Source organism: Eschrichtius robustus, chromosome 20 (genome assembly GCF_028021215.1).
Source record: "Eschrichtius robustus isolate mEscRob2 chromosome 20, mEscRob2.pri, whole genome shotgun sequence".
NCBI classification, from domain to species: Eukaryota; Metazoa; Chordata; class Mammalia; order Artiodactyla; family Eschrichtiidae; genus Eschrichtius; species Eschrichtius robustus.
The window spans coordinates 20,620,216-20,648,215 of NC_090843.1; the positions used below are offsets into that span (position 1 = coordinate 20,620,216).

General features: G+C 43.9%; 1 protein-coding gene across 4 annotated transcripts; it reads right to left on the reverse strand.

Moving 5' to 3' along the window:
• Positions 1 to 47: 47 nt before the first annotated feature.
• On the reverse strand, positions 48 to 27,999 carry DNAJC7 (DnaJ heat shock protein family (Hsp40) member C7). 4 transcript variants are annotated; one of them, XM_068529583.1, is made up of 15 exons: positions 27,754 to 27,999; positions 19,166 to 19,204; positions 16,042 to 16,130; positions 14,574 to 14,698; positions 14,083 to 14,196; positions 13,357 to 13,431; positions 9,569 to 9,687; positions 8,711 to 8,864; positions 8,014 to 8,178; positions 7,093 to 7,184; positions 3,896 to 3,969; positions 3,374 to 3,520; positions 2,990 to 3,142; positions 795 to 857; positions 48 to 386 (listed from the first exon to the last, which is right to left on the reverse strand). In XM_068529583.1, the coding sequence occupies exons 1-15, from the start codon at positions 27,828 to 27,830 to the stop codon at positions 349 to 351; spliced, it is 1,524 nt and encodes a 507-aa protein (XP_068385684.1). In that variant the 5' UTR covers positions 27,831 to 27,999; the 3' UTR covers positions 48 to 348. The 4 variants fall into 4 exon arrangements, with proteins under 4 accessions (XP_068385684.1, XP_068385686.1, XP_068385685.1 ...); XM_068529585.1 differs by having other exon boundaries at positions 19,007 to 19,204; positions 27,754 to 27,825; XM_068529584.1 differs by lacking the exon at positions 19,166 to 19,204 and having other exon boundaries at positions 27,754 to 27,997.
• Position 28,000: the final 1 nt, after the last annotated feature.

Consider the following 28,000-nt stretch of genomic DNA (forward strand, 5'->3'; position numbering starts at 1 on the left):
CTGGCCCACTGACTCTGGAGTGACACAAAGCGGCTGCCAGAGCAAAGTGCCAGAAAGGGTCAAAACATTTTATTCTCTTAATTTTTTTTTTTTTTTTAATAAAGTTAAACAGTAAAACAAAAATTCACAAGCTGCCCTGTCCACCCCCCACCTCCCTCCCCTACCCGCAGTCTTCGGCGCTGGCTCCCTTTCCTTCACCCCACTCACACAGACACCGGGTATCCAGCTGAGAAAATGAAACTGCTCTAAGTACGTGGATCATAATGAAGGGAGGAGGTGAACTGTGTCCACATTCGAGGTTAAACTGAGCAAGTCTGCATTTTCTGGGCTCCGGGTGGTTTCCTTTCATTAGCCAAATTGAAAAAAGAAATTCCCTGGACCAGATGCTGTAGGGAAAAGAAAAGCTTGTTAGCTGGCTCTGTGAGTTTTCTGGGGGAAGATCAGTTTGCCCTGATTATGGAGAGTCTTTAAGGGCTACTTCAAACAGAAAAACCTCTAAGGGTATCAAACAGGCTGGGCCTTGGGGTGTAGGAGGGAGCATGCAAGCAGGTTGTATGTGCGTAGTTCTAACACCTTCACTCTTGCAGACAAGCTCCGGTACTAGGGAGCTTAGAGACGTCTCCCTGACCCTGTGCAGGTGTGCCCGCAAACCCCTCCTCCATCCTCAGCAGCACCCGAGGGTGCAGATGTCCTGCTGGACGAGAATTCTGCTGCCTCCACTGTTGGGCCCCTAGTGCTGCCTAACTGGGGAGCCCTTGTGTCGGTTTGTGGTCTGGGAACTCAGGCACACCCACCTTCAAAGCTGAAGCCCCCAGGACCGCCAAAGAATGCCTTGAAGATATTGTTTGCATCAAAATCTGCGGAGCAAATTGAGAAGCAGAGAAGGCACAAAAAGGTGAAAAAATTACAAGTGTCTGAAGAGGAACTTAAGAGAGACCCATTCTCTAATGGGTCTCCAAAGCTTTCCCAGATAATATCACTTGCCTCCTTTCCCCAAACTTCACCAACGAGAGGTGATCCCACTACTTGATCCCACTCCTGGGATGTGTTCCCTTCTTCCAAGCATGGTCCCAAAGGAAAGCTTTTGCCTCAACCCACTTCACTGGGCCTTCTCAAGAACTGGAAATGCCCTTTGCGCTTTACTACATAAGACTTTCTCCACACTGTCTCCCTATAAGGCTGGGGCTGCTACTGAAAAGGCTAAAATGTATCAACTTAAGTGCTACTAAGACTGTATATAAGAATGAGACCTATGATTTACTGCATGTGTTTGATGCCATACTCTGTCTACACTGTATGCCAGAAAAAAAGCTATAGTCTACTAAGCACCTACCAGGTGCCAATCACGGTGCTGGGTACTTTGCATACATTATATCATTGAGGACCAATTTATACTCAACAAAACCTAAGCAGAAGCTCAAGTAACTTGCCCAAGATCTCGTGGCCAGTGAAAGCAACAAAACAACACTGCCAACTCCTGTGTGCCTCTAGCGCCGTGCTTTCTTCACCAGGCCACAGCAGGTCTCACGTCCCCAGTCTGCCTAACTCCCTAAGCTGCACAGGATTTATCTCCACCAGCCAATCCCACCCACAGGCACATTGTGTCCAAAAGTAAATTTTTCTTTGCCTGTGTATCTGCTCACCTTCCTGGGTCCCCCAGCTCAGGGAATAGCCCCATCAGGTCAGCTGTGCCAAAGCCACTCTTGACTTAGTCCTCTGCCTCTCCCAACACGTTCCACAGCCACTCCTGTTGATTCTCACACTGTCTCCCGATTGTACCCTCCGATTCTCTCCTAGTGATTGTGTCTTCCCTCCTCCTCACCCTTTCCAAACCAGCTCGCCTCAGTGCCATCACAAATATATCTCCAGAGCCTAAATCAGGTCCATGGCTCCCCGACTTATATCCCTTCAACAGCTTTCGACTGCTTACAATTCTTCTCAACTGCTGGGCAGAGCAATGTTTATTATTGGTAAACCTAGGGTTTTTTTTGGGGGGGCTGCACCTCGCAGCATCAAAACCATGCCCCCTACAGCGGAAGCGCAGAGTCCCAACCACTGGACCGCCAGGGAAGTCCAAACCTAGGTTTTATAAAACACACACACACACACCTGAATATAGGTTTTATAAAACACACACACACACACCACCCCCACCGAACTGGCAAGGTCAGAACTATCTGTATAGCATCATCAACCTTATTTTAAATTCCAATAGATTTTCTCAGTGGAAGAGAAAGGGTTGGCATCAGAGGCAGTGGTCTGAGAACTGTGCATAGTTCAGGGCTTCTTTTATCTCCAGCTAAGCTCACAGTGAGCAATGATGCTCACGGCTGCGCTTTACTTCATTCTAAGTCTTTTGCGGAAACTGAAGTCTGTGAGGGCTTACGGGAATGTGTGAGACGCATAAATATCAGTCAGCAAACACTTTGCAGTGGGGGAAGAAAGAACTTCCAGCCAAAAGGAAAAGCCCACATTCTTTCCTGTAGCCTCTAAGGCCTGCTGAGGTCTGACCCAGCTTCTGTGCAGCTCTCACCCCCCTGTGCCTCGAGCACCCTCTATCCTCCTAGCCGAGCCCCTGGTAGCTCCCACAAGGTGCTATGCTTTTCTGCACATCCAAGCCTTCCCTTGCTAGTGCTGACCTCCTCGGCACCCACTCTGCACCCTTGACACCTGCTATACTTTATTGCCCTCGCTGGACTCCATGTCTATTAGACCAGGGGTCAGACTTGGCCTATGGGCCAGAGTTCGCAAACCCCTGGACTGGGGGTTCCCGGACGTCAGGGAATCTGTTTGATTCACCTTTGTTATTTTCCACACCCATCAGAGTACCTCACACATTACAGGTACTCATCAGAGTGCACTTTACAAATTGCGGAGCGTCACTGGCTGATTACATAAGACTCTCCCTCTGGAGTGTCTTTAGAAAAAATGTTAACGTTCCGTAGCTGTCAGATTCATCCTAGGCTGCCCCAACCAACTCCCAACTCACCACCCATATTCATGCCCTCTTCATCCAGGTCTTGTCCACTGTCGTATCGAGTCTTTTTCTTGGGATCAGAGAGTATGGTAAAAGCTTCTCCGACTTCCTTGAACTTTTTCTCCTCCTCCTTCTGAACTTCAGCACTGGCTCCACTGTGCCGATCTAAAGGGAGGAGTATGGGAAGAACTCAGAGCCTCAAGAAAACAAAGTTTAAGAGAAAGACCACATTATGCCTGATTTTAGAATCTGGTACTTCCCAAATTCGGAGGGTATGGAACTGAGCAACACCTTATTCCAGCTGAGGAGCCGCTCTGAGGCTTCCGTGCTGGACTGAGCTTGGCAGCGCCGACCTAGCCTGCTCCTCCCACTGAGCCCCCTCCCCACCCGCTCTACCTGGATGGTGCATCAAGGCCCGTTTCCGATAAGCTTTCTTGATCTCGTCCTCAGAGGCATTCTTGTCTACTCCAAGAATCTTGTAGTAATCTTTCCTCTTACTCTTCTTCAGTTCCAGCTGTGCATTTTTTAGGAGCTGTTTGTGTTCTGGAGGAAGACATCTGGCGTCAACGGACGAGCCTGATTCTGGCTTCCCCTACCAGGCCCCGCCCAGATGCCCTGGAGGCAGAAGCCTCATTAACCATACCAGGGGCTTTTACAGTGTTTTCTTCTGGAGATTAAAAAAATCTACTCCTGGGTATGTTCTTCACATTGGCCTCATCACACAGAAAAGGAAGTGAAAGTGACAGGGAGGACTGGGGACCAGAAAACAGGTGCCTTGTCCCACTCTCGGGGTCTCTGCTCACTTCTTCAAATAAGCTCCAGGTTCATCCCTGAATCAAACTACTCCTATGTCCAGTTTTAGGACCTACAAGTCAGACCACACAGTTCCCTGAGAAACATGCTCTCAAACTCCTTTACCTTTTGTTTTCTCCGTCTGATATACTTTTTCATAGTCCCGTACTGCTTCTTCATACTGTTCTGTGTCCATGTAACTGAGAAGGAAATACAGGGCAGTACAGTGACATAAATAGCAATGGCCTTCAGTATCACTCTAGGGGAAGAGGCATGGCTCAAGCAAGAGACACACACTTTTGGTTGAGATGCTTCATGAAACAGGAGTCCTTAAGCTAGCCATAAGAAAAATGAACTACCAATTCCTCAAGAAAAAGAGAGAGAGAGGTCTCACGTGACTTTCACCTAACCAGCAAAGTGATATTCTGCTCTGAGCAGACAGCAACCAAGGGGAGAGTGTTCCTTCTGATTTCACTCAGAGCCACCGAGAGGCATCTGGATCACCTCAGGAGAGAGAAATGTGAAGGTACCTACTTAATTACTTGGGACTGAAACACAGGAGAAAAACTATCAAGTGAGATCAATGGATATGGAAGAGCTTGGAAACAGAGAGTGCCATAAACATGCAGGGCCAGCTCCAATCCAGAGTAGATGTGGGATTCGTCAGCCACTAGAAGGATCAAGTTCAAGGTGGTGGCTGCTGGCAAATGCTTCCATTAAGACTAATCAATCTGAGAGATGTAGGTGAGATAGAAAAGGAGACTGTAAACACAGGCTTGCTTCTATTTCAATAGCACAGAAGAATGGAGGGCCCCTGGCCCAAAATGGGAGGAAACAAGCTTGACAGGCTGATCGCCAGACCTTTTAAGTGTCTCTTCCACAGAAGTAAAGTGAAATGCCACTTTACTTCTGTGGAAGAGACACTTAAAAGGTCTGGCGATCAGCCTGTCGCATTTTCCTGATAATATCACTGGCTCCAAGACTGGCCTACCGATTAAACAGACTCTGGTAGCACTTCCAGACAGTCACCATCAGCTGGGGAGTGGGAAGTGACCACGCAGTGCAGCTAGCCACTGCACAAAGAGGTTCAGTTTACTACACTGCTGCCACACAAGCCGATCTCTGCAAACATCACAGAGCCCCACCAGGCTTCGAGGCCAGAGCAGGGGGAGCATTACCGCTGTGGCTGGCAAAAGAGAAGCCCAACATCTTAGGCATCTCTGATTTTCTGGCCACATCTTGATTAATGACTTTTAAAAAATGGTGACAAAACCAATGCCCCACAGACACAAGGTACAAATGCTACTAGGAGCACAAAGAACCCATTTGCAGGATGGAGTATAATAATATAAACAGAAGTAACAGAAAATTAATAACTGACAGCTCTGGGTATAGAAATGATGTGACAAACAAGTTACCCTGATGGACTTACCAGGCCCTTACATAATGTACTACATAAACTTATATTAGTGATTTGCATTTTTACTTCACACTTTTTTTTTTTAATTCAAGGACATCCTTACATTAAAATATATATTTTTTTAAGTTGAAGAAAAAGTAGAAAAGTAGAGCTTTAGGGCAAATGGAAAACTCCAGCCCATCATGGGAAATGTAGCAAAGATCTGGCCTCTCCCCACCTGTAGGGGTGGGCTGAGGCAGACTGGGGCAGCAGTCAGGCCTCTCGTAAGGCTCCGGCCTGAGCTAGTCTCCAGTACTTCTTGTCAGTCCCAGCTGCCCGAGGGGACTGCTGCCAAGCCCTCAGCCGACTGTGCCCAACAGTGCCCGCTGTCCTCTGCGGCAGGATCTCATGGCAGAGCCACTCAGAGAACAGTTCTGTTTCTACCACAGAGATAAGGAGCTATCTGATCAAAGCAATTCCTGATTTTTATTTATTGCACGTATGAAAAATAAAATCCTTCATCCCATTACCCTCCTAACAAATCCAGAATTTTCTGTTCTCTTCCCAACCCTGTTCAAACACTACAAAGTGTTCCACTGAGTTGATATAGTATTATGTATCCAGCCACCCCCTTCCCACTAGACATCTAGGTGAGATTCTCCTCTTATGCTATTACAATAACACTGCAGTAAACATGTATATAGCATTTTGTGTCTGATAAAATATGTCTTGAGCTGGGTCAAAGGGTATGCTTTCATCTTCCAAAGCTTCCATGTGTGTCTGCAAGTGGTTTGAAAAGATGATATGACTGACAGTTGGTCTCACAGAATCTGTAATATAATTCCGTGTATGTTTGTTGGACAGATTTAGTCATCTACTTAGAAATTCACTTAAAAAAAAAAAAAAGCACTACACACAGGAGTTTTCCCATTTTTTACAAACGTGGATAATTTTGGGAAAACTAAATGGGAAGTAGCCCATGCTCTGCACCACTGGTGAGACTGGGAAGCTTGAAGAACTATGGGCTCATCAGATAGCAGTAACAGCACCTGTTCTTTGGCTATGCCATTTCATGACAAGGAATGGGATGGGTGTTGGAGGACTGGTATACAACAAATAGGTCTTCCTTTAGGAACTTTAAAGACAGGACATTCTTCTCTGGCTGGGAAATTAACCTGAAAAAAGAAAAGACGGATTTTGGGGAGAGGTCTCTCCTAGCCCCTGCTCACGTTCCTGTCCGGAGAAAAGAGTCTAGTGGGTTCAAGAATAAGATGAACAAGTATGCTGGGGAGCAACCTGACTCTGAAGGCATATCTGAGCACTAGATCTAGGCAGGTATATCCTGCCTCATAAATCACCTAGTCAGACAAGGATATTTCAAAAGGGGCTTCCATATACTGCTGGGAGGCTGAGCCAGAATAAATCCCTTCCTATCAAAAGACTGTTTTCCCTAACCCAGAACATACAGGATAGGCACAACTCTCAACTATCACAAGAGATATCTTATTCCTCCTCTTCCAAGCACCATACATTCATTCAACAAAACATTAATTGAGTGATCACCTACTGTGTGCCAAGCACCAAGTACTATGCCAAGTTAGAGCAAAAGTATACAACACAAAATAAAATCTCCAAAGGAAATGGATTTAAACTTTAACAAAAGGAATTTGGGTCAGGCATCAGAGGAAACTTACTGACCGTGAGGGGCGTAAGACACTGGCATGGGAGACTGAGAGAGCTTGTGCAATCTCCTCCGCTGGAGGTCTATAAAGATAGTCTAGGGCTGGAACAATCCCACCTAGAGGCAGGGGGAAGGACCAAATGACCTCACAACATCCCTGGGTCTGCTTCATCATCCATAATGCAATTCCCCTGGCAGGCCAGCAGCAACTCCCTCTTCCCCCCATCCACCAGAGGAACTTACCACTGAGCTCTTCTCAAGTAGGCTTTTATATAAGTGTCATCAAGCTTCACTGCATTTGTGCAGTCTTCTATTGCATCATCTAGTTTCCTAAGCTTCAGGAAAAAGAGAGCAGTCATACTTCACATCTTGGGCGACTGAGGGAGCCCAGAAGCTGTGGGCATGGCTTCAAAATTCTAAGAGGATCGATCAGTCATGCTGGCCCCCTAACCGCCACACTCATTCTTGGTCACTGGAAAGCCAGTATGTCAGAGGGCTAAGGACACCAAATTCAAAATTGGTTTCTTTCTAAATGATGGAAGCAAAGCACACTTATCTGCAAGGATAAACCACCTCTACCATTCCAGGTTAGTGCCCAACCAAGACATGGAAAGAGTAAGGGTGGTTCTTGCCTCCTATTCTTCCAGAGGCCAACTGGAGGGATCAGAATTACTGTGATTTCTAAACTACTAGGGTTCTCTGCAAGAGCAAGGAGCCTATTCTTGTTTCTGACGGTTGTGTGGGACAGAACTTAGGACATTTTCAACTGAGCATGGTGACCATCAGTTATACTGGAGAAAAAAACTAAGCCTGCCTCATACTCGAATTTCCTCCAAATCACTCCTAAGAAAGAAATAATCACTTGCTTAGGCAAAAAGAAGCAATACTTGCTTTAAAAATTGTCCCAAAGCCTCTAGCCATTCTTTTACTGGAAGAAAGAAACTTGAAGAAGAACAGGTGGGAATATCCTTCCAAACTGTCCCTCAAGTGCCCCTAAATTCCACAGAAAAAATAAAAGCTTGCCTCTCAGAAGGAAGTTCCTAACAAGCTGAAATATCAACCTTTTCTCATCTGGCTTACCCTCATTGGGCAAATTTCCCAAGACCTCTTTGTTGGCCCTTAAAAATATCTCCATAGGCCCCAAGCCCCAGACCAAGTGCTTACCTTGGAATTAACCGTACCCCGATTACAGTAGAGTTTAGCATTTGTTTTTATATTATTGGGGTCTATCCCCAGGGCTTCTGTGTACAGTTCATATGCTAGCTTGTAATTTCCTTCTTTAAACGCTTTATTCCCATCTTCTTTCTTTGCTTTAAGTGCTTTGGCATTCTACAGAGAAAAGCAAGGGGAGGTCAGTTCACATCCAGAAAGCCTCGTCTGAGAGGCCACTGCACAGAGACGCCAGAGTCTATTTTCAATTTCTTAGATCCCAGTGGTTTAGCATCACATGGCCCTCCACCCTGCCCAACCCCACCACCTGGGTTATTTGTTGCTCATTGGTGCTTCCTACAGAGTGGACAGGGGAAACCAAGATTTATAAAAGAATACCAATGAGACCTGTGTTACCCAGGGTTTACCTCCACTCCCCAGGATAAGCATTACTATCTTTTCTTCACTGAAGGAACAAAAAAAGAAAAAACACACTTAGATATTAAAAGGATCTGACCCTATAGATCACATTTACCTTTAGGCAAATAAAAGTTGTCCTGAAATAATTTCTCATGAAAGGATCAAGCATCCTGGCAAGGAGGGAAGAAGTGCTATCACATTCCCTGTGATTCTAAAACCTTCCACCTTAACTCTCTTAAAGGCGCAAAAAGAAAGCTTTTTTTCCTACCCAGATCTGGTGCCTAGAACTTACTCTGCAAGCGACGCAGGCCTTCTCATGGTCAGGAGCCATCCGGAGAGCTTGGACAAAAAACTGAACCGCCTTCTCAATACAATCTTCATAATAAAGGCAAAGACCTCGTACATATAGAGCATCGGCATTGGTGGAATCCATTCGTAAAATGTCACTGCAAGAGCCAGAAAGGGGCACATTCAGCTGCGGTTTGGATCTCCCCCACCATTACTATCATTTGGCCAGTTTTCTTCTAGACCATGTGTCTAATATGGAAAGTATCCAAAGGTAGATTCCCAAGCACTCTTCCCAACCTGTCCCCAAATAAATCACCTGTATCTATCCTTATAACTTCTTGTGTCTCACAATCTTTATTAGAACAGGGGTTGGGAAATACAGCCCACAGGGCCAAATCCTATCTGCTGCTGGTTTTTGTAAATAAAGTTTTATTGAAACTCAGCCACACCATTCGTTTATCTATTATCTATGGCTGCTTTTACACTATAGTGACTGAGTTGAATTGTTAACAGAGACAACACGGCCTGCAAAGCCTAAAATATTTACTATCCAGCCCTTTAGAGTTTGCAAACCCCTTGAGTAGAAAGAAAAGGACATTTAAAAAAACAAAAACACACAAAAAAATCCACACATCTGTTCTTTCGCATATAGCTCAAGTACCTACTGAACTCCTATATAAATACCTTTGGATTTTCCGTATAATACCCGGTCTAACTTTTGGCTTTAAGTCCCAGGAAGGTCTGATCACCCTGGCTGGCCTATCTACAGGACAATATGTTAACTCCTGTTGTAGAGAACTGCCAGACAGCATTCGTCCAGTGGTATCTGGCATTTTAATACAAAACTGGCCTGACTTCATACCTGGCCACAGACTGTGCTTCTGGATGACGACCCAGCATTGCTAAACATTCTGCTTTGATGATTTTGAAGCGATGGCAGGCAGGGGCATATTCTAGGGCACGGTCCATGCAAAAAACAACCTATGGGGAAGAAGAAAGCAAATAAGGTTCTTCATCCTGGACTCCAGAAATGTCTTGACTTTAGTTTGGTCACAGGCAACAGATTCAAAGGGAAGTAATACCAGAGTTTAAGAATATACCTGTTTAAAAAAAAAAAAAAAATATATATATATATATATATATATATACACACACACACACACCCCTAATTTATTTGATTAAACCACTGAAATGAGGAGAGCAGCTGATCCAGATGATAATGATGACAGCAAACATTTACTGAGTACTTTATATATTAACCCATTTAATGCCCACAACAATTTTCTGAAGCAGGTAATATTAATACCCTTATTTTACTGATGAAAAAACAAAAGTACAGAGATTAAGTAACTTGTTCAAGGTCACCAAAGCTTGGACCTTGTACCAAATAGGAACAGAATTTGATCTTAGACAAGAAGACTCGAGAGCCTATAACCTTAATCACCATGCTAAGGTGTCTCCACAGGGAATCATATCGATAGTGACTGTGATCAAAACTCACATTCTTCTAGTAGAAAGACTATTATTTGCTACTTTGCATAATTCATCATGCTTAGCCTACTAAGTAAGACAAAGAATACCAAAAAGAGAACCTGCTAAAGAATCATTACTCCCTATATTACTGAAATTGCTCACAGTTCCCTCCTTCCTGTGGCATGAGCCTCACATGGTGGCCACTCTTCCACTTCCACTTTAGTACAGAAATATCCAATAATTAGTTTGCTTTCAATAGTCCTAAACTATACCTAACACATTGCTACACAAACCAAAAAGTTTCTCTCTCTCTCTCTCACGCACACACACAGAGCTGAGATTATTTCAGTCTTTCAGCTTCACAAAGACTTCCATATATTCCTATTTTTTCTGAGTTTGTTCTCTGAGCTTTCACTTTGGTTTATCTGTTATTCCTGGGAAATCCTTCCTGAATCATATTCTCCTCCAAGAATAACTGACCCAATGGAGAAATCTGGAGTTAAGGGACACCCATTCCCTCTAAGAATCTGGTCATAGGGATCAGGAAGAGATGAAGTCTGAAAACTGGAAGCAGAAATAACTCAAATTCCATCAACAGGAGACTGGTTAGGCAACGTAGACATTCATATAATAGAACACTACTATGTGGATCTAAAATAGAATGAAGCAGCTCTGCATATACTAGTATGGAAAGACTTCCAAGGCCTATTAAGTGGGAAAACAAAAAAACAAAAAAAACGAAGTACAGAACTTTGCAGAGCGTTATTACCTTTCATGCAAAAAAAAAAAAGAAAGAAAGAAAATTAAGAATCTATCTTTGTATTTGTTGGGAATTCCTTGGCGGTCCAGTGGTTAGGACTTGGTGCTTTCACTGCTGGGGCCAGGGTTCAATCCCTGGTCGGGGAACTAAGATCCTACAAGGCATGAGGCATGGCCAAAAAAAAAAAAAAATTCTGTATTTGTATTTGTTTATTTATGTAGAACAAAACTGTGGCAGTAAATAGAACAAGAACAGTGGTTACCCTAAAGGGTGAGAAATAGGCAGATGGAAGACAAGTTTGGGGGGAGCACTTATCACTGAGTATTTGTTTATACTTTCTAGCTTTTGAACCAAGAATAGCACCTACTCAAATATTTAAATTTAAAAATAAAGGGAAGTAGATAAACACCATGAGCTGTTGCACTGGGAAGGCTTTCCGCAGTGTCAACAGAGCAGTGGTGGGGACACCTTTCCTTGAATAGCACAGCTTATGTTCTAAGGCCAATATGAAAATGCAGGTACTGAGTAGGGTAGTCATGGTGCTAATTTCCCCTCCTTAAACAGAAAAAGAATTGGGAGGAGAGCAGTCAGTCAAAATATAAGCAGCCACAACCTGCTGCCTTTGTGACGTTCTGTACGGAGATGGTTCAGCTCATGGTGGGGAGTGTCAGTTGGAGCCTCAGGGCTTCACTTCCCACCCCCATCTCCCCATGACAATGGACAGCTGCAGGCAAAGAAGATCTTTGTTTCCTCCAAGTTCATCTGTTTCCCCTGCCAGGATCATAATTCTTCATTTGTGACATCACCATGAACTACAGTGGGGGTGCTGGGATGTCACAAACAGAGGATTCTGTCACAGACTAGGGATTCTGGCTCCAGGGTGGGCAAGAAAGAAAAGAAACCCAAAAGACCACCTTTTGAGACAAAGCTTTTTGCCTATGCAAACCTCTCAAAATGTGACACGAGGCAGAATTGCTTTCCAAACACACACACACACACAAAACAAAAAAAAGTATGAACTGCACTACAAAGACACTGTGGTTATTAAAACCAATGGACAGAAGAGGGACGCTAATAAGTTAATGCTGGGACTCTGTATAAGCTAATCAGATATTACCAAATAAAAGACCGTCACAGTTTGTGACTTAATGATTCTTAACTGTACCCTTTCGTCAAGCATTTGAGTACCTGCTACAGAAAGCACTGAGCAAATTCCCACATATGAAGTGACAACTCCAGTCCTGGGATGATACAATCTTAAGTGATCCTGAAAATTGATCCTGATCAGTGGTTTTTAACCCTTTTGGGGGCCACTTACCTCTCCTTTTGAGACTCTAGTGAAAGCTACTTCCAAGTTCCATCTAAAGAAGGGAATCAGGAACTACTCAGATGAGAGATAACCACTACAAACAAGACTTAGAAAGATACCTGGAACTTTGATACCTTTCCCATGTTTCACATAGGTCAATTCCTTTGGCATGTACATTTTTCATGTACTATCACACAGCTCCATAAAGGACAGTAGTGTGCTTCTGTGGAAAGGCTTAACATCAAAAAGGTATGATGACAGGTTATGTACACTATTCAAAAATGCAGAAGGGGCCTCTATTTTTTATTTATAGCTCCATCTAGATCACACAAAGCAGGTGTTAAAGCTAGCTCTCATTATTCTAATAAAAATGGGTTATCCAAACCTAATATTTAATTCCAACTGGCTTTTCCTCTACTAACCAGCATACCCGATATCAGAAACAGGAACGACGAACTCAAGTAACAAACTCATACTGCTTTTTATTATAAAGCGAAATATAATTAAGAAAATGAGCACCTTAACAAAAAAAATTTTTTTAATGTTGATGATGTGGAGTGACAGAAACGCCCATTCGTTGCTGGTGGGAATGCAGAATGATACAGTCACTTCTGAAGACAGTTTGGTAGTTTCTTGCAAAACATAACATACTTTTACCATAGGATCCAGCAACTGTGCTTCTTGGTATTAACCCAAAAGAGCTGAAACTTATATCCATACAAAAACCTGCACAGAGATATCCAGGGCAGCTTTATTCATAACTGCCAGAAACTTGGTTGTAACAAAATGTACCTCTGGAATTCCCCTCTGGGGAACAATGATAATGGGGGAGGCTACGCATGTGCGCGGGGCAGGGGATATGTGGGAAATCTCTGTACTTCCCTCTCAATTTGGCTGTGAACCTAAAATTGTTCTAAAAACAGTAAATAAAAGTCTAAAAAAAAAAAAAACAACAGGGAAAGAAAAGGTCAATGCCAAATTAAAGTGATAATTTACTATTCTACATCTGTACCATATTACTCCTCTAATTACCACACACACACACACACACACACACGGAACTTCGTGAGAAAAGTGTAGATGAGACTTCCTCACAGTTGTACTTTACCTTCCGAAAATCCCGCTTCTCAAAATCCGTTTCTGCTATTTTCTCATAGTCTATGACTGCATTAGCATTCTTGAACTATAACAGCAAAATCATATAAGACAGTTTTAATGAAGCTGTAGATTCAACAACCAGAAAAACCAACAAGGACGTGATGAGTTTATTTCAAGAAAATCAGAACCACAGACTTTTCACAAATCAATTTGGTGAAGATGTAGCCGAGACTCCTTAACAGAAAGGTTAAGGCCCAACCTTTACCCTCAGTTTGAACTCAAGGTCAGAAACAAAGGAGCCATGACACGACATACATAAAATAAAAGGCACTGTCAGAGGTTCAGTGAGATTCTCACTAAATGCATCCAGGAGTAAATTGGGTACATATGAAGATGGAACTAAAACATCTTTTAGCTGTTACCAATTTAATCAGGATCTGAATTCAAATTTTTTAACCTCACTCAAATCAGTTCCTTGACGCATCTGCCCATCCCCCCAGCTATCTCAGAAACCCTCCAAATTTCACAGATTTTCAAAGCTGTAAATCGTATTCAAAATTCCTTTTACAGATAAGGAAGCTGAGGCTCAGAGAGACTATGAGACTTGCACACAGTCACCCAGGTGTGGCTGAGGGCAGAAGTGAGACAAGATCTCAGTTCTGATTCTCAAGTCACTATTCCTCCCAAATATACCACCCTGCTGTTTCTTCTGATACAGACGGCATCAGACCCATACCTCCTGTTGTGCCTGAGCATTTTTGTGATCCAGTTCTAGGGCTCTCTGGAAACTACGACGTGCCGCCATGGCATTCCCTAGAGATAGGTGGCATTTGCCCTCTCGTAGATGTCCCTAGAAGAAACACAAAGAGGGAAGAAAAGGAGCATGACTGGCCAAGCCAAAAGAAAACAACAGCAGCGACACGCACACAAAACCAACAAGGGATGGAGCAGCGGTTCTCAACCAGGGGTGATTCTGCCCTCCATGGGACCTGCAGCGACGTTAGAGATATTTTTGGTTGTCACAGCTGGGAAGGGAGGAGGGTGCTACTCACATCTAGTGGCTAAAGGCCAGGGATCTGCTGAAAACACCCTATAACGCACAGGATAGCTCCCCACAATAGAGAATTATCTGACCCCAAATGTTAACAGTGTCAAAACTGAGAAACCCTGGGCTAGAGGAACTCAACTACAGCAACTCAGACCCCCCCAAACAGCCCCATTACATACCCGAACAAAACTGTCATCCAACCTCACTGACTGCTGTGCATCTCCGAGAGCTTCCCGGAACTTTCCGAGCATCATCAAGGTGGCTGCTCGATTCCCGTAATAGCTAGCATTTTTAGGACACATATCTACAGGAAAGAAGAGTGTGAAACAAAGTTTAGCATGGGTCACTGCTTCAAAACTCAGGGGCCGTCTCCCTCAGAACTATATCAAGGCAATCAAACTATAACAGGAATGCTGACATACTCTAAAAGGCCACAGCCAAATTTTTGACTACTTGGACAAATACTTGGACAGCAGCAATGGTGCAACCACTTTACAAAGACAAGTTATTTAAAAATAATTTATACTTAGCTTTAAAGTGCACTGATTATCCTTTATGAGTTAAGGGGTTAGCATATTTGTCGTCTTAATGATTTGTGTTTTATGTAATAAGACATGAAAATGAATTTGCATTTGTTGAGTTGGGGGTGGGGAGCCTGTAAACAAGTTAGGTGAGAAAAATGCTGGCATGGGATTAAAATATACTGGCAAATTGAGCATGGAGGTAACTAAGACTTGTTAATATCTACAAAGGCCATTTTCTAAGATGGTAAATGAATTGGCAATGGCTGAGATGCATTTAGGTGGACATCTTATTGCCATATTATCTAGAATTTCTGGAACTTCCTTTAATTTGCCAAATGAAGAACTACCTGCTTGAGCTAGAAAAAGTTATCCCTCATAACAGGGGGCCCTAACCCCCGGGCTGCCGACCGGTACGGGTCCTCAGCCTGTTAGGAACCAGGCTGCACAGCAGGAGGTGAGCGGCGGGTGAGTGAGCAAAGCTTCATTTGCCGCTCCCCATCGCTTGCGTTACCGCCTGAACCATATCATCCCCCCCACCCCGCCCCGTGGAAAAACTGTCTTCCATCAAACTGGTCCCTGGTGCCACAAAGGTTGGGGACCACTGCCACTAAGGTCATTAAACCCGAAAGACTGCACACAGTAACAGTTATCAACCCACTAAGCAGAAAGACTACTTCTTAGAGAGGAGCTATTTATAACAGTATTTGGCAGGGGCTTCCCTGGTGGTGCAGTGGTTAAGAACCCGCCTGCCAATGCAAGGGACACAGGTTTGATCCCTGGTCCGGGAAGGGTCTGGGAAGATCCCACATGCCGCGGAGCAACTAAACCCGTGCACCACAACTACTGACCCTGCGGCTCTAGAGCCCTCAAGCCACAACTACTGAGCCCGCTCGCCACAACTACTGAAGCCCGGGCACCTAGAGCCCGTGCTCCACAACAAGAGAAGCCACCGCAATGAGGAGCCGGCACACCGCAACGAAGAGCAGCCCCCGCTCGCCGCAACTAGAGAAAGCCCGCGCACAGCAATGAAGACGCAACGCAGCCAAAAAATAAATAAATAAAAATTTAAAACAACAACAACAACAATATTTGGCAAATTATTTTCCAGTGTATCCTTTCTCACCTATGGCTTTTGTATAATAGTTATAAGCTTCATTGTAATCTTTCTTGGCATAGTATGCATTTCCTTGTTCCTTGAAAGACTCTGCTTCCCTGAAAAGGAAAGAGAAAGAGAATCATGTTACTATACCCAGGGAATAACCCCTGTAATCTCATGGGAGCAATCTTTTGGTCTAGAGCCCCCGGCACATTGAGCTGAAAGTTAATGTGATACTTGAAGGAATTTATAGATTTATTTGATGGGCTGATGGACCAAAAGGAGGTGCTAATGAACGAATCCAAGTTCTTCAGATGCTATTTTTTGTCACTTAGATACATTCAAACTAAATCAAGAAACCTCTCTGATGTTGCCTGACCTTTCCTCACTACTCCTACCTGTAATCATTCCCCTTAGGACAGGCAAATTTAGACATTCTCTCACAGAGACGGAATTTTTATATTTATTTCCTTTACACTGTGTCACAACTTCTGCCTCTTTAGCAAACTTACAAAAAGTCAGTTATAGGTAATGCCGTTCAGGGGCAACTGATTTCTCAATGTGAAATGGGTCATAGTCTTGGAGTTTTAATGATTTATTCTCTTGAAAACTGGCTCATGCATTTGTCACTGGAAGGACAAACAGAGCAAAAGCAGGTGGCAAAGGTGTTAAAAGCATAGCATATTGGTGTTTAAGATGGAGGACAGAGTTGAGTGACAGCAGAGACCAAGAACTTGGATGACAGGGACATACAAAATATAGACTGCCAGTGCCATGCTCTAACAAGTACCCACCTACTGATGCTCTCTGCCCATCACATCTATGTGGATACTTAACTGCCTCCTCAACCATCCCTCTGCTACCTTGTATAACCACCCAACTGGGTGGTTATGAATATCAAAAATTCTGCCCTACTCCCAGATCCATTTTTTGAAGCTGTGCATGAGACAAACTGTACCTTCCAAAAGAAACAATGATATATAATTTTAAATTATATTCTTGACCAAAGAACTAGAATCAAATCAGACATGACCAACAATGTCTCAAAGAACAAACTTGTAACCTCTATCAAAGATACCCAAAATCACTCTAATGACCAACTTGAGTGACAAAGATAATTCTTTACCAAAATGATTACTGCAACATAGCTAAATATCTGGCATTTCTGTTATAAGGAAGAATCTTTGTTTCTTTTTCTGTCCTCCACACATGCTAAAAACCCAGTTCAAGGGCTGCCTGAAGTGGGGACAAAAATACAGTTCTTAACCTTGGTGATGGTATAGGAGTTTACAGCTTGATTCAATGGACATCGGCAATGGGAAGATTTGTGATTTTATTTACTCACGTATTTTAAACTACAAACTGGCAAAACCACCCTCCTTTTATTGAGGCGATCTCCCTTTCCATTCTTCTCCATCACTGTCCTGGCAAGCCCTATTAACAAGGAAAGTCTGCTAGCAGAAAGGAGACGGAAAATGGGGAATTTCCCTAGTGGTCCAGTGGTTAGAACTCAGCGCTTTCACTGAGGGGGCCTGGGTTCGATCCCTGGTTGGGGAACTAAGATCCCACAAGCCGTGTGGCATGGTCAAAAAAAAGGGAGAAGGAAAATGGAAATGACCTATAAATGTTGACAGATTTGAACTGTGATGGATTTGAATAATTTTATTACACCAACTGTCACAATGCTGTAAAGAGGCCATCTGCTATTAAAAGTTCTCAAGAAGGATCCCACAACTGCAAGACTTATAAGACCGAGCACAATCCTTCCACATGGTGAACAACTCTAAATTAAGCCAGGCACTATGAGAACTATGAAGAACCTATCCTTTAAGAGCAGACATGCCAAAAGATTTGAAGAAGGGGCTTCCCCAACACTGGATGTCAGAAGTTGAATTAAACCACTATGAAGAAATGGAGTAGTAAATTCAAAAGCAACAGGCCCAAACTGTACCTGAAAAGATCTAGCCTTCTATTCAGTCAGCTAGTGGCTAAGACCACACAAATCCTTGAGGAAAACCAAAGGCATCTGGGCACTTGGACAGACGTTGTATCAGCATATAAAGCTTGTGAGTCAAAGGTGGAACAATCTGTAGAGTTACAGAGAGATGCCCTTTCTTTCCTGAAACACTCACTCCAGTGGAGGCCATGAGTTCAGCACTGGCTTTCCAGCAAAAATGTAAAGGATGACTTCTGTGGAAAATCAGTAATTATTACTGAGGCCAGGTACTTTCCATACATTATCTTATCAGGTGAGTTTCATTATTCCCATTTTTCAACGGAGGAAATTAAGGGTTAGAGATTAAAAACTGTCCAAAGGGTCAGGGTGTCAACCCAGACCTGCAGGTCCGAGAGCTGTGCCCTATCTACTATGCTAAGCTCTCTCTCTCTAATGCTCACCTCTACCTATTGCCTAGGACTTTAAAAATTAATCTGTACTGCTAAGAACAATGAATATGAATTTCTTTCAACTAAAACACAAAATAGCCCCAGCGTATAAAATCCAACTCCAGAACTACAATCTGGATTTAAACAAGCCAAATGACATTCCTAACCATCAGTCACAGACAGAGGAGGGCTCCTTTCCCTTTAAGATGCAAGACCTAGTGAACTGGACTTTGCCTCCCCCAAGAAATGCATTTCATTTTAGTAAATGGTGAGTAGATTCCATTCTAGAGCAAACAAAGCGAGTGATGTAAAGTCAGCCCACAGCAGAAAGAACAAGAAGAATTGTGTTGTGACACGTTACCATGTTTTTAACTTCACACTGCACAGCATCAGGCCAGAATTAGCTATTCCCACACAACTGCCTCATGAAAAGGACTTATTTTCATAGAAACATGGTTGATTAACAGCTGCCTAAACAATGGGCACTTAGTGCTTTTAGACTGAATGCTTATTTTTTGCCTCCAGGTCCAACGCCCAAAGTGGAGTCCCTCCGTCATCTTGAACCTCCCCACCAAATACACGACAAGCTTTAACCAATGGGCCTGACCCTGCGAGACCAGCCGAGGAAAGAGTGGATCTTTGGAATCCAGCATGGCAGCAGCAAGAACTGAACAAGGCTGCATCAGGAACAATTCCAGGGTCAAATCCATTCAAGTCCTGCCTGGGAGTCTGAGAAAGGGCTGAAGCTTGTTCAAGTTGCCCTTACAGCAAAGGGACTGAAGGATGAGATGTCAAAGGCGTAGGACTGGAAAAGAAGGAGAAGAGCTGGTTAACACTGGAATTGAGGGCAATCTGGCGGTGGCATCACTCCACTCACTGCCAGTCAATTCATTTGAGAACCAAGTGAGGTTACAACATGTACCTAACTAAAACACATCAGTACTAAGAAAGGAAGAATTAGGATTAACTGAGTTCACCTGGATTAGGTAAAAAAAGGAACAGATTCCAAAAGGGACTACATTAAACTACAGATTATTTTCTATGGCCACAAAATAAAATTCAGACTAAACCCTGAAATATAACACCACATCAAAATATAGACTTGGCCATAACTGACCCGATGACGCTATTAACAGACACTGTATCTCTAGTGCATTTTCAAATTTTCAAAACATTTTCAATGAGGATCTTCACAACGGCCTTCTGAAGTGGTGATGGTGATAATATCACGTGTCCTCCAACAGACGAAGAGCTAGCGAGGCACCCAAGGTGGCTGCACAACAGGTTTCCTAAATCTTAGAGTCCCATGTTTTCCCCACTAGATCCTGTGAGTGGCAAGGTTTTTCGATTAAAACTAATTTATCCAGTTCCCCACCCAATCCTTGGATCAACTCTAAGCAGAATAAGCTTCGCTTCTCTGATTCACCAAGAGATGCTGGGAATGACTACCTCTACCAGACCAGTCCTTTCGCTTTAATAGCCAGCAACAAATTCCTGTGAAAACAGCTCGTGAAAGGTTTTCCAAAAACTCTGCCCTCTTTGGATGTATGATGGGAGGGTGTCCCACAAGGGGATCAGCACCAGAGGGCCAGGCCGGCCTTCTCTCTGACAGACATAGGTAAGGAGAATACACTCTACTCTTGCTCTGCTTTGCTATTTTAAAATGTATTTATTTTTCAGAAATAACCTCATCAGGGCTTCCCTGGTGGCGCAGTGGTTGGGAGTCTGCCTGCTAGTGCAGGGGACACGGGTTCGAGCCCTGGTCTGGGAAGATCCCACATGCGGCGGATCGTGCAACTAGGCCCGTGAGCCACAACTACTGAGCCTGCGCGTCTGGAGCCTGTGCCCCGCAACAGGAGGGGCCGCGATAGTGAGAGGCCCGCGCACCGCAATGAAGAGCAGCCCCCGCTTGCCGCAACTAGAGAAAGCCCTCGCATGAAATGAAGACCCAACACAGCCAAAAATAAATAAATAAATAAATAAATAAATAAATAAATAAATAAATAAACAAACAAAGTAGCTATTAATTAAAAAAAAAAAAAGAAAGAACCTCATCAATCAGAAAACTGCAGTATGAAAACCTGCTCTTCTAACACTACACGTGCGTGAAAAATCTGTATATCCTCTGATCACACAGTTCCATTCTCTCTCTCCCAATTTAGCACTCATTCATCACAGATGCTAATTACTCCAACAAACACTGCCAAGGGAATCATTTGGTATCACACAGGTCTTAGCAGGGCTCAGCATCATGTGATCAAATCAGACAACTTGGGCTTATGATCACCAGCCAACTTTGCAAATTTACAGCTAAATTAAAAACAAATTAAAACACCACAGTTGAAATCGTAATGTGCCCCAAATTAGATGCTCTATAAAAACTTCCATTTTCTCTCTAAATACTTCCAAGTTGAACACTTAAGCAATATCTTTGCCTTAGGCCAACTAGTCTATCTTCTAGAAATTAAAGAGGTATTTAGAAACTTTACTCAACTCTCACTAATGCAGGACTCACTGGCAAGTAGTTTTTTAAAAAACGTCTCAACATCTCTGGGTTCTCTCTGGAATTACTTCACATGTATATTTGTAATGTACCATTTTTAGATTTATTCTATCCCACTGCATGAAAAATAAAGACTAGCATGGCTTCACTATTCTACATTTGCAACTGAGGAAATACTGATTAGATTTTTGAATGACCAAGGGCAGGGGGGGAAGCGGGGAGTGAACCACAGTGTTCTTATTTATTTCAAGTATTTGGCTAGAATAATGTATTTTTAATAAAGTTCCGCTCTTCCAATAGCCATTAATACCAGTTTAAATCAAAAGAGACGTAGCAGCTTGAATGAGATCTTTTTTTTCTTTTTCTTTGCATTTTCTTGATGTAGTCTGCTACTCCAGAAGTGGAAGAAAAATCTACTAAAATTACAACTCAGGACAACATAATTTCTTGTTAGAGCAGAGGAGTGTTTAGGGGCCTTTGACCTGGAGACTTTTACTGGCAGGAAGAACTTTAGAGAAAGATATCTTTCCTTTTTTTACCCTCAGGCTTTTAATAATAATACTTTATACTGCCAATGAGTCAAATATCCTTTATGCATTCCTATTATATTTACTACTTCCAAAATGTCACCCTTACTCTAGATTGTTGCACCCATTTCTTTTATTCAGTCAAATTTACTAGTTGCCTGTTGATCAAGGAATGCCCTCCACCCTTCAGAATTTACGGGATCTTGGCCGGTCTCAGAGTAGAAATTCCTTCCTCCTTCCCACAGCACAAGACCTCTTGTCCTCAAAGGCATGTCACAGGGCCTGTTTCATGTTGTACTCTCTCTGACCTTCATGAGAGAGTAAAGTAAAAGGAGCCCAGGAGCCTAACTTTTACTCCATCTTACCAAATGCATATTATTCGATTTCTTTCTTTTTTATCCTCTAATCTAACAATTTAAGTTTCACATGGATAGGTGGAAGCCATACATGACCGGGAACAATTCCACAGATAGAGTGTTTGCTAAATGCAAGGCGCTAGATGCTGACAGCAAATAAAGGCTTCAAAAAGGTCCAGAGAAAATAGAGGGTGGACTCTATCCAACTTCTACCTGTTGGTAAGGGTGGGCTACCCAGCTTCCTTTACCCAATTTCCTATAGAATAGGCAGCTTCTGCTTTCACTTAAAAGCCCAGTTAAAACACCCACCCTCCCCCCAAAAAGAGAAGGAGATGAAGATGAAAAAAATATACCAGTTCAAACTGTCCTCCGTCTGGACACTCGGGGAATCTCAACAGGGGCAGAGCCAGAAGAGACCAAAAGGCACCAAGTGCAGTCACAGATACAGACTACACAAGGCAGCAGCACTCTCTGCTGCTCAAGTAGGGAAGGACACCAGGCAACGCACTGGAGGTGGCTGTCTTATTCAGTGGGGAAAAAGAGCAAGCAAGCAAGCAAGCAAGCAAGCAAGCAAGCAATCAATCCGGATGGAAATTCCATCATTGCAGGCAGAAGGATATTCACACAGAAGTAGCAGCCTCAACTGTGTTAAAAACTTCTGCTAGTTCCTTAAATGGGAACAATGCCACAATCTGTGGCATCTACCTAACCTTCATTTACCCCTGGGGACAGGAGACACAACCAAGAAGTTGCTTCTGAGAAATAAGCTTCTCAGAAGCTACTCTGAGGACACAAGCCACTGACTTTTGCCATTAGCCAGAGACTTGTTTTCATAATATTTTCCCAAACCCAGCATTTTCTATCCCTTGGTTTCCCATTCTGTGACATCTCCCACTACCCTCATGGGGACACTAGCACTCATCAAAAATCTAGAACTGGGCTTCCCTGGTGGCGCAGTGGTTGAGAATCTGCCTGCCGATGCAGGGGACACGGGTTCGAGCCCTGGTCTGGGAAAATGCCACATGCCGCGGAGCAACTAGGCCCGTGAGCCACAACTACTAAGCCTGCGCGTCTGGAGTCTGTGCTCCGCAACAAGAGAGGCCACGATAGTGAGAGGCCCGCACACCGCGATGAAGAGTGGCCCCCGCTTGCCACAACTGGAGAAAGCCCTCGCACAGAAACGAAGACCCAACACAGCCAATAAATAAATAAATAAATAAATAAATAAATAAATAATTTTAAAAATGAATATCTGCTTATTTAAAAAAAAAAAATCTAGAACTGGGGAATTCCCTGGTGGTCCAGTGGTTAGGACTCTGTGCTTTCACACCCAAGGGCCCGGGTTTGATCCCTAGTCAGGGAACTAAGATCCCACAAGCCATGTGGTGCGGCCAAAAAAAAAAAAAAAATCTAGAATTGAGGAACTATAATTAGGAAAAAGGTTGCTTTCTGAGGTTTTTTTTTTTTTTTGGTGGGGGTTGGGGAGAGAGGGGGGGAGATGGAGATGGGAACCAGAGTCAGGAGTCTAGACTGTCAACTGTTATTTTGCTTCCCAAGTTTTTGTGGTTCTTCAGTTCATCAGGTGGTTGACTGTCTCAGAGCAAACTGCCGGAGGAAGAATTCTCAGGACAGAAACTCCAATAAGAGGGCCCTGCTTGCCTCACACACCCTCCCCAAAAGCCTAATATCAGAATCAGAAAAGACAGTTAACACTTTGCTTATCTGACAATCTGGCCACCCCACACAAAGTCATAGGCCAACAGAGTATTAGGTCTCAGAATCAGACACTGAAAGTCAAATATTCCTGCTCATATTACCATTCTCAAAAGCCTCAATCACTCATACCCCTGCCATGGTGGGATAAACATAGAAACTGCTGTTTGGATCTGCATGGGAAAGAAAAAAACTGTCAATCCAATAAAATGAATAGACTACTGGAAAAACTTGCATGCTGAATCCTGTTCTTACTGCTGAAATCCAGACAGTTTAAAAGAATACCTGGAACGACCTCTAAGTAACTTCCACATCACTCAGCACTGGAGAAAGGGGACCAAACATTAGTGGAGTAAGGGAGAAATGGGCTCTCAGAGAGACTTTGCATCAGACCACAAGGCACCTAGGCAGCCACCGACCATTGTTCTCCAATCTTCTAAAGTCCTAGAGAAAGAAAGCAAAGGCAAGTGCCCAGTATGCAGCTTCTAAAAACTTAAAAAATATTAGCTTCAAAGACTAAACCAATTCCTGGTTGGTTGGAATGTACAATAAGACTGATCTTTAAGCCAATCAGAGTTCTGGCCGTTGGGAATGAACTAGACACTAGAGCAACTGCCACTCACTTGGCCCAACATTTTATTAAAACTGCTCAATTTACCTGGCTTCAGTTAATACGTGAATCTGAATTAAACCAGCAAGGAACAGAGAGACCCTTTCTCTGTGCTCTACCTTTGCTCCAGTAAAGATTATTTAACAATTTTGCCACTTGTTAATACCAGGGTTCAATCAATTATTTGCTGGTATTCAGGATTCTGTATTCCTAGGTTTATCCCTTCCTTAACCATGACTTATTTGTCCCACTTCTTCATCTCTGACCCCACACTTAAGTATACCAAAATGAAAGTGAAGGCTGAAAGCAGTGTTTCTCACTGATTTGGGCTCAAGGTCAAAGACAAATTCCCATTCAGCTTGCAGGCTTTTTCTAGCTGCCTGCCCTGGAACTTCAAGAGAAAGTTTAGGGGGACACAAGCCTAAGAATTTGAAACAGAGTGGGGAAGAAGGGGCAAAAGTAATCCCACAAGCTCTGCAGTTAAGGCCACAAACTCCAAAACACCCCAAGAAGCTGCAGTTAATAGCAACTACAGCAGCCCCCGGGATATGGATTCAGGTTTCAGTGCTTCCCACCAATATTCATAGAAAAATAAAAGGCAAAATCCCAAAAGAGTTTACAATACCTAGGTACTAAGAAAGGGCCTATTAATAATTGTTCTTGCTCTCCTCCACCAGGAAAACAGACACTGAGAAGTTAAGATTATCAGCCCAAGGAATCAGGTAAGGATGCCCTTGGCTCCTAAATCGATGGCTTCGGCTTCCGTTGGTTCTTTCAGACCTCACTGCCCAGTCAGGCCAGATATATGCTGAGACACAGAAGTACTTCCTCTATTGATTAGCAACTTGAAATCCTTCGATTTTACCATAATAAAGACCACCTACGGAGACCAAACTGCTCCCCAGTCCAGGAAATGTGACCAGAGAGCCTTCACTCAAGACAGGCATTCATATATTAGGTAAAACAATCAGCAACTTCCCAGGAAAATGTAAGTTCTTAAATTAGCTGAAATGTAAAAACCTCTGAAATTTAGTCCTCTGGCTCCCCAAGCAGCTTTATCTATTCTGGTGGGCAAAGAGAAATAATAATCTTCATGTCCAGAACCCTGATCGATTTTGGAGTGGCAACTAACATATCTTTTACTTTAGCTTCTCAGCTGCTATGAGGGAAAAAGAACTTTGTCCAGAGTGACAGGCAAAAAAACTGAAGTCCATTTCTTTTTCTGTCGAGACTCTAAAGCTAAGGAAATAAAACATGTAGCCATTTAAAATGCTACAACCATGAGGTCCAACTTCTTGAAAGTTCCTCTCTTTGCCCCCCGTGGGACTGTGACAATTCAGCAGCAGCAGCAGCAGGATGCCCTTGGGCCACGATGCAAGGAAGGACTCCTTGCTGGACTTTACAAAAACAACCCAAGAGACCCATCAACTCCTGTGTCCCCTAGTGAACTGGGAGTAGGACTGTAACACGAGACACGAACTTGGCCAAATAACTAACCACGTCAGATAGTAAAGGGCATTTGTAAGAGATGTGCCTATCCCTGCCCTCTGCTGTGGCTACACAGGAGGATTCCAGGATATGTGAAAAATGTAAAACAACCTTCCTCCAAAACTTCTAAGTCACCACTCCATTTTCAGCATTGGAAAGCTACACATAAACAAGGCTTTTTCTTACTAACAGAGCCCAGTATTTACCCTCCTAAAGATGCCTTATATGGCGGAAAGTCAAATGGTGATATTTTTATTTCACTATATTTTCCTTTCGATTCTTTCACATAAGTGGTATACAGTAAACATTTACATTTTATTATGTCTAAAAAAGATCTATGTAAGTATGTTTCACATGTAAGTCTATTTCATAAGAATGCGTTTTTCAGTTATAGTTTTTTTCTCTTAGTGGCAGAGAAAACAATCGCGCATTTTACAACCAATGACATCTTACAACTCCATGAAATAAGGCAGTTAACATCAGTCAACACCCTCCCTTATTCTGTTTACTGCTATCAAATACCGTACTTTTTTTGTGTCTGATGTGGTCACATTACGGCATCACCTGTTTTATGTTTTTCATGATAGAATATCATAAAAAGGCTGATTTTTTTTTAAGGAAAAGAATTTGCTTTACATACGAACTTTGAAGGGAAATTCAAATTAAGGACAGTGCCTACGTCAGAGATTTATACTAAGTAGGCTGAGTTAAATTACATATAGCCCAACTCCCTATTTATAGCACAAAGAACCACTGAACTCCTTCCAAACACAAGTAAAGTAAATCCCTACAATTAATTTAAGTTCTGCCTGTATTGGTGGGAGTTTTGTGTCCTGTTTTGCAGTTCCTTAATGATGCTGATGATGCTTAATTCTGAACACCTGGAAAGAACTGGTTTGTGAAACCTCAAAACCAGGAACAGACAAAGACTAGACTCTGGTTTCCTGCCTTCTCTGATACCCCAGGGACCTACTACACTTTGTCAAGGCTCTCAGCTCCTGCTCCCAGCAGGTCAGGAACCTGGGACACTGGCTGTAGTAACTACCCTTAAGCTTGAAAACTATTCATTCTGCCTCCCTGAGTACCTGATGTTTCAAACCTGGACAGTTAAAAAAGGAAAAAATTCTCGGAATCCTGATTTCAGATCTCATGAACTAATCACCACCTCGAATCCTCCAGACTGAAGCCATAATGGGCTTGGTATAAAGACATGAAATATGTGGGAAGGAGACTGAGAGAATTGTAGTCAGTTAACCCGCGGTTGATGAGGACAGGGCTCCAAACTTCCAGAAGCTTTTCGTTAATTCTGCTCCAGAATTAGGACAAGTATGACTACCCACAACTGTGTTCCAACCCCACTTCCAATAACCTGCCTTAGCTGTAGCCAAAATCCAGAGCGTTCTCGAAAACCACTCACTCTGCAGCTCCCTTGCCGAGTCCGGACTGGCAATCTCGAGCCACTGCGGCTGCCCAGCAGAGCCAACAGCGCCCAAGCAGCTGCCCTCCTCCTTGCTGCTTAATTTAAGAAACAGCCCTGAAAGAATGAGGACCTTAGAAAGGGTGGAAGGAGAGGGTTTGACGTGTAGAGCACGAGACAAAACCCCTCACCCTTCTTTCTCTATCACCTTCGACTTCTGGGGTAACCGAGGGGCCGCCAGGTCAATAATAGAGACACACAATACCTCGGGCCCAGACTAGCGCTCGCTGGGGTATAATTACGGAGGAAAGGGGGTGAGGACAGCAAGAGCTTCGGAGACGCAAAGGGCTGAGAGACAAGGCACAGAAGTCAACAAGAGAAGGGAGGGGTCGGGGGCGACGTAAGAAGGCGTCATCACAGCCGCGCCGCCCCCACCCCCACCCCGCAACAGACCTCCGAGATCCCCTTAAAGACCCGGCCTCTACAATGAGGACGACCTTCCTCTCTGCTGGGCAACAACGCCATGCCTCAGCTCCTCAGCCAGGCGGAAGCAGGAGGGGAGGGCAAATCTCCGAGAGCGCCCCTTCAGGGGGTCCATCCGGACTCGATCTCAGATGGGGGAGGGGGGATTCCCGGAGGGCGGGGCATCGCCTCTGTAGGGGCTGCACCACGGCAAGGACGGGGTTCCCGGAGCCATGGAGCTGCAGCTCGCCCCTTCCCCTACCCTGCCACCCGCTTACCTCTTCGCTTCCTCGTCGTCTAGCAGCTCTGGCTCGGTCTCCGCCATTACCACATCGCACTCCGCGGCAGCCGCCATCTTACCGCCGGGACCAGAGAGCCGGGTGGGAGGTCGGCGGTGAAGAGCACTTCCGGTCGGAGCATCGAGCAGCTCGGCGGCGCTGCGCCCAGAGGGGCTCCCTCGGGCCCGTCTACCAGCGAGAAGCTCTGATTGGGGCCAGAGCGGCCTCCCGCCCCCGGAGGTCCAGG